Consider the following 7,500-nt stretch of genomic DNA (forward strand, 5'->3'; position numbering starts at 1 on the left):
TGCATCCAGGGTTCAATAATTTTGTGCCACTGGTCATCACCAACTGTGTCTTACTCGCGTTAATTTCCATCATTTTGAAATTCTACCTCCTCCTTGGCGTTAATTTTCTTTATTCGAAAGTCGTTTTACATTAAATTCGCGTTAGTTTCCAGTAATTTCCATTTCCTATGATAAGAAGGCCCTCCTAGGGATTTTAAGAAAAAAGAGAACATGGCTAATTTGGGGAACAATGTCAAAGTAGTTTAGGGAACAAGGGAACACCAACATTTTAAAACAATTTTAGGGATCAAAAAGCTGGGAACAAGTTTGAAAGTTTTTTTGGGAACAAATATTTAAAGGACAAGGACCGCCCTGGGAGGGCCTCAGTAAGACTTGATTGTGGGCTATTTTCTATTCTTAAATTTATTGGGCGAAATAAACGAATTTATTAAAAACTAAATCACTGGATAATGCAATGCTAGAGTTTTGAATCGCTTAGCCATCATGGTATGTGAACTGTTATACCATGCTCTACTAATGTCAGTAACCGTATTCATAGCCTTTTTTGTTAAACAAAGTAAAGTAGGGAAGATATATCCATAATTTATTTCCGGGAGTTTTTAATAAACCAATTATTCCACTCTGAGATGATTATAGCCGTGAACGAAGAGCGTAGCACCTCGTTGGCTAATCGCCGTCGCAAGCACAGCAACGACACAGCTCAGCAACTTCGAACCGAAAGCTAGCTATGGCACCTCTGGCTGTCGCTATACGGTCCATGTATGACCTTTGAGCACAGCTTACAGCCAGCTGGATTCAGCTGTAGGCTGGTTTTTGCAGTTGGTAGAGCTTTGCACCCGGCATCGCAGAGGTTCCCCTTTTTATAAAGAGAGAAATAAAGGAAATCGTATGAACGCGAGTACATTTCCTGATTTTAGAGCAAAACTCTTCTTTTGAAAGTTCTTAAAATCCCAGAACTTTCAAAATATCACAAATTACCACATATCACGAAATTTACGAGCAAAGTCACACGATTTTCTTATTTTAGTCCATCGCTTTGTATCCATAGCAACTTCCGTATTGCACCCTACAACCTCTATTGCGTTCTATAACCTATTTATGCATTCGTCATTGACTAGGTCAGAAAGGGCTCGATTTCCGCCGCTCACTCGAGTTCGGGTATCCTCCCCGAGAAGAGACGGCTGGACGCGTGAGCGATAGATTGTGTCTGTGACGTAAATTCAAAATATAATTTATGTAAACTTAATAGTTGCATTAGACAACACAAAAGATTGGTTTTATCAAACAGTAATTACATAACAGTGCTTAAACGTCTGTGCGAAGTTTCCAGATGATGCGAGCTTGAGTTTGTGGTTAAATAATCAATATGAGTTTGAATTCAAGCGGCGAATCATCATTCATCAACAAAATCTTCGGCCGCTTCAAATCTCTCAGTCGGCCTCACTGGCCTCCTCGTTCTGCCACCACGAAACTTAGCAGTAATTTCAATTGTTCTTGAGGAATCCTGCTTGCTCTTACATTAGCAAAGTCTGAGGAGAACTTGCAATAGCAATGGATTTGAAAGCCGTATTTTTCCCTTGGCGCCAACTGGAAAATTAGTGAAGTTTCCGAACTCAGGCGGTAGAAAACAACACAATACCATTCTCCAGCTTCTCGAACTCTTTCCGTTGTCATAATCTTGGATGTTTCCCACCTTAGAGATACTGTAAAGCTCGAACAGGCCGGGTTCGCAGCCACAACTTGAACCAAAAACTAGACCCTCCGTGAGGGTAAACTTGGTTGCCTGTGGTACGTGCACCGTTCCAGACAATTTTTTTCAAGTTGGGGGGTCATTAAGACCATTAAAGGGGTCACCCAGAAGTCATACCAGCAGAGGCCCTTTGGCTCACAGTTCCTCACACGTTCGTACGACGAAACAGATCTGTCCTTGCGTAATATGTAGCCCAAACAGTGCACGATATTGTTTTGGTATTGTCCATCATTGTAGTGCCATGGTAGAAGTCTTGGGTAAATAGCCTGAGAAGACATGTGGTTACTAGCAAAGTACTGAACCCAGAAAGATTGAAGAAAATAAATGGGAAGTGAGAAACATTGGCTTCTGGGCTCACATGTTGATAAACTTCTTGCCCTCTGAGCATCTTACTAAAGTTAATCCTGTCGTGCGGGGTTAGTGTCTGGATGGGTGACCAAAAACATTTACTCCTTCGTAAAACAGAAGCATTGGACCGCTAATACTATTAACGCTAACAAATGCGATCTTAGCAAGGTACAGATTTTGTTAGCTTGCTTTATGCAAAAACAAATATTGATGCAAAAGTAAATAAATATTGATACACAGTTTTTAGAAAGAGCAGATGGAAGTTTCCAGGACGGTCGCTCGAGAATAACATATTTACGACATGAAAACAGCATTAAGTTTGAACCGTGAATATAGAATATAAACAGTTACGATCAGCGACAAATATTTTGGGAGATTTTTGCTACGTTCAATTTTGTTATTGTACGTTTTGGCTGCACAAATAAGTCGCAAAATCGAAAGTGACATCGCCGGAATTCAGTGGGCGCCGTGATTACGTTACCGCGCCATGTTTACATGCCAAACAGTGAAGCATCTGTGTCAAATGATGGCAAGATACCGGGTTTTCGTAAGTTTCTTTTTCTGTCCAGTGTTATAAAGTTTGACAATGAATGAGCGAATTCAAAACAAAGATCACAATCGCCCACCATTGTTTCTGCAAAGTCAAAAATTTACTCTCCAAGACGAGGTTATTTATCACCAGGTAATTCCATCATTTTGGAAATAGCAGCTACTTTATTATTCACCGGCGTCACAATTTTTTGCTGATTTTGGGGCTCATTTTGTTGAAACTCAAAGCACGCTTCCAACAGACCTGTTTATTTTCATGAAACCTTTCCTGCTTACAGAGCAATACTAAAAATATCCTTCCGTATCACGTTTCAACCTTAAGCTCGAAAATTCAATACACAACATGATATTATAATTCACAAAGGCAAAAAATATCACAGAATCCTTTTCCAGCGAAACATTTTATTGAAACAAACAACATAAGATGCACTAAAACGCCATTCGCGTTGCAATGACTTTCGACGCCATTGCTGGTTAACGAGAATAACAAACTCACGTGGCAGAATGTATATTTATATTTAAGTAAGTTAGCACAACAGAAAAACGCTAACCTCATTTTGACACGAAAATGCTTTACTATTGCCATAAAAACTATCCAGTTAAGCTCTCATATTATAAAACATGATGAATTCATAACGGCCACCTTTTCCAGCGAACAATTTTTTGAAACAAACAACATATTTGCTCTTACAGGCAAAAACCCTTTCCTATTTCATTACGTGCGTGAAGAGGAAAAACTCAATCGTGTCAAATATGCGCAATATTACAACAAACTAAAATTTCAGGATCAAGCCGTTTCCATGAAGAACCTTTTCCTTGAATAATGAAGCACAAAATAGACGACAAGTTTTCTTTCAAATAATTCTTGGCTGTCACATTTCCATTTTTTTTTTACCTGAAGACTGTGCAGAGTTGGTCACAGATCCACTTAAGGTGTTCGATTCGTTCTCTGTCTTTGTTGAACCCATAAGTTACCAGAGAATTTTCCATTTGGTTTCAGTGTTCTACAGAACTTTCTACATAACAGCACACTTGGTAACATCTTGAAATGCAGCTCACTTTGATTTGGGCTCGACGGGCGACAGATTGTTGTCGAAGTCCATTACTCGTCGCTTTTAAGATTCCACCTCCTGTCTTGTTCAGTATCCAAATGACTTGCCATTATTGAGCTTCATAAGGGTATATTTTGTTCAAAGATCCACTAAAACGCCATTTGCGCTACATGACTTTCGACGCCATTGCCGGTTAAGTTAATCATTCTACTGTGTCCACCAGAGAAATCTACGCATTTCCCAGTACCCTCTCGATCCTAAGAAAAGACGGGCAGAAGGCTCTATGCACAAAGACACCACTTAGCAGGAGAGTGACAGGCAAGACTTATACCGACACGGAAAAAAAAAAAACAACAACCCAGATTGCGACTGGGTTTGCCATACTGGCAACCCAGTAATAATAATTTATGTCTGCTCGATTTGTGCAGGCAAGTTTCTGATTGGCGGATGATTAACAATGGCTCATCTCACGCTTCCAGCCGTGATTTCGAGAGTGAGCGCTGGCTCATTTCCCGAAACAGCGGCTGGTAATCGAGCCTAAGGTCAGAAACGCGATATTCTGATGAAAATCTAACAATAAACATTTAACGACTGGTCCCGAGGGAAACAGTTAATTTTGTTTCCCGAGAATCTCAATGTTTCCCTGAGGCGCAGCCTAGGGAAACATTAAGATTCCTGGGAAACAAAATTAACTGTTTCCCGAGGGACCAGTCATTAAGTGTTTTGTTATATAGCACGAAAAGAAAAACGAGCAATGGCAACAGGAACGGCGGTCGTCGGTCAACGTTCGCGGGTAACAGTGCACTGTTACCCTCTGACGTCATAGATTTTGCAATGTTGCCTGGTCAGAAACTTTTGGCGGGAAACAGTTTTATTGTTAGATGTCATGTGACCTCGAAGTAACCAATGAAAGCACGCGCTGTTGCGGGGAAAATTTCAGCTATATAACAATGGGTTTTATGGTGTATCGTGGTCACGTGATTGCCCCATTTCTCTTTTTACAGGCGAAAACCCCCCTCCTCTCTGCGAGGGAATGATAGGCATGGCCGACTTGTGTGTTAAGGTCTCAAACATGTCATACGAGAAGAAAAAGTTCGGTGGCTGCATCGAGATTTACTCTGATGTCGTCCGACGCGTGGTTGACTTGAAGCTGGGCTGTCACTATTATAAAGAAAAGGGCTTTCTTGTGACCGATACAGAAGAATCCATTGAGACCGAAATCGGACTGCGTTATCTTTTCGAAATGGGCAACAGCGTGAGGGAGCGGATCCTAGATGAGATGTACAAATGGTCTTTTTTCCAAAATGGCGATCATAACGCGATGCAAGATCTTAACCAAGACGGCCTTCCTGAAGAGCCTGGAATGAACGAATATGACGAGGAACAATTTATCGATAGTTCCTAAGTTTACGAAATGTTCTTTCACCTATAATCTTTCGTCCAATTTAGTTGCATAGTTCACATTAGATACACTTTTTAGTTCTTCCTAGCTAAAGTAAAAGTACTGTTTAATGGGAAAGAAAATAAATGACGTAAACTAAAGAGTTTCAGTTGTGCGATCACATCAGCGACCCAGCTGAGAAAGAATGATATTTCAAGACCAGTGGCTAAGTTTGTTGGGCGTCGGACTTTCGTGCGGGAGCTCGCTGGCTCTCGATCCCCCGAGGTCGGAAAAACAACAGGGTCTTAGAAATAACAGAGGAGGAAGTTCTGCCTTTGTATTTTCATCTGCAAATGGTTAGACTTTCAAGCCTTCTTAGATAAGGACTATAGGGGAATCTTTTTTTCACATTTTTTGCCGCATTAGCATAAACCCATCGTTTTCTAATCTATCAGCTAAAAGATCAACAGAGAGGTTTTCAAATGTGTCAAAAGCAATTTGCGAATTGCTTTGGTTTTGCATTACTTCACTCAGTGATTGGTTCAAAGTTCTCGCGCCACTTTTTCAACCACTCAGAAGTGAAACCAAAACCAATCGTGGCTCGAGCGTGCACATTTTCGAGCGCTTTGTGTCGGCTACGTGTATTTACTTCGAGTTTTGATTGGTTTACTGGATTGTCTCCGTCCGTTTTGATTGACCAAAGTAATTACTTTGGTTTTTGGTTTAACGACACTCGATTGAAACTCGCTCAATGAGTATTGAAAGGGCATCGCATAACGGTCGAGCTATCTCTGAAACTTTGAGCGCAAATTTACCAGATAATCTCTGAGTAATGACACTTTGAAAATGTGAAATTTTACAAAGAATATATGAGCTCCTGAGCGCTTTTGCCACCCAAGATTTTATTAGTTTTTGATGGTTAATAACTCGCTCGTTATCAAAGCTAAAAGTTTGCAAATTGGAGATTTAATGAAGTTTAACCCGTTCTTTTACCTTTTGAAGTCAATTTGTAAATAGCACGATCCTTTCTGTCAGCAAACTCATATGTTAATGAGACAAAATGTAACCAATGGTGTCAGCAAAGATTCGCCTTTAAATCATACGTCCCGTCTTACAACCGGCGAGTCTAAAACACAGGTCACATCCCACAGGTCTCTTGTTGCAGGTCATTGTTTTATCTTTTGGAAAGTAACCAAAACCCTCAATTTGGCTAACCCTAGGCGTAAGGTTGGTTTTTACAACCCTTCCTGTTAATCAACTCTGTAGGAAGTTAAAGAACACACACACTGCTCGTGAAGAGTAGGGGGGCAGACAGCCGGGTTGGTGTTATATCAATTCATAACCTTTACCGTCCCACTGTAAAAAGATTTTGTCGGTGCGGTTCTTGATAAGGCAATTTAATCATCATTGACATTTTGGGCTTCATTTATAAAGCGCTCGGACGGATATACACCTTGTTCCAAAATTGCCGCCATTTCAGTATTTTTTTGTTTCCTTGTAAATAGGCCTTATTCACGATATCCGCCATGTTGGTTTTCAAATTGTCATGCAAATTAACCATGTGTTATGCTGGGGGACAAACATTGGAAAAAAGGGAAATTGCGGAAAATCGACTCGTCGAAATATTGAAATGACATTGCTAAAAGTCCATTTTATTAAGCACCTTTTATAATAATTTTGTATCTTTGGATTGCCTTTGACAGTTTGACTTTCTACTTCGTTAGCGGCTCATTTTTCACTAAAAACGTCGAAGTAGCTTGTGTAATCATTCTATTGTATTACCTAGGTGATAAACATTCAATGAACGTGAAACAAATTATCTGTGTGGCTAAGATGTTCGTTATAACCTCTCGAACTTGTGTCGTTTACCCCCTCAGAAGTGTGTAGCTAATTTGCATGATAATAGCAAATCCAACATGGCGGCCATCGTGATTAAGGTCTATTGGCCCTTTTGCCCTCGCTTTCAAGCGTAAAATTCAAAAGAATATTTAACCTTGAACGACGCCAAAAGGGCCAATTTCTAAAATGGCGGCCATTTTGGAACAAGGTGTAATTTTTTTAGGAATTGCATGCAAAAAACTTAGTTCCTTGATTTCGTTTACTTTTGTCCACTACCTCACAATCCCGACATCACCTCTTTCCTGTTTCAACCTAACCATAATGATGGAACCCAACAAATGAGAGAAGCGATCCTCACGCTTAGCTGGACAAGCTGAGCAACAGACCATTTTACGGGGTTGTGACTAGAATCGATCCTCCAAACGATCATACTAAATAAATTTACCAACAACGTGTTCACACTCAACGTTGATTATCATGGTCAACTGAAGTACAATTCAGGGTATCATACTCCATTCAATTTTATTCAATTATGGTTCTGTTCACATCTGCGAAAATTCAAATACAATAGGGTAACATCG

At 40.1% G+C, this 7,500-nt stretch overlaps 1 protein-coding gene across 1 annotated transcript in view; it reads left to right on the plus strand.

Annotated features, from left to right (window-relative positions):
• The window catches only part of LOC138032862 (uncharacterized), a 15,320-nt gene extending 10,086 nt beyond the window's left edge, over positions 1-5,234 (plus strand). Inside the window, exon 5 of the mRNA XM_068880568.1 lies at positions 4,704-5,234. Within this exon, the coding sequence (XP_068736669.1) occupies positions 4,704-5,104 (401 nt within the window). The 3' untranslated portion in view covers positions 5,105-5,234. The remainder of the gene's footprint in view (positions 1-4,703) is intronic.
• The last annotated feature ends 2,266 nt before the right edge of the window (positions 5,235-7,500 follow it).

Source organism: Montipora capricornis, chromosome 14, assembly GCF_036669925.1.
Source record: "Montipora capricornis isolate CH-2021 chromosome 14, ASM3666992v2, whole genome shotgun sequence".
NCBI classification, from domain to species: Eukaryota; Metazoa; Cnidaria; class Anthozoa; order Scleractinia; family Acroporidae; genus Montipora; species Montipora capricornis.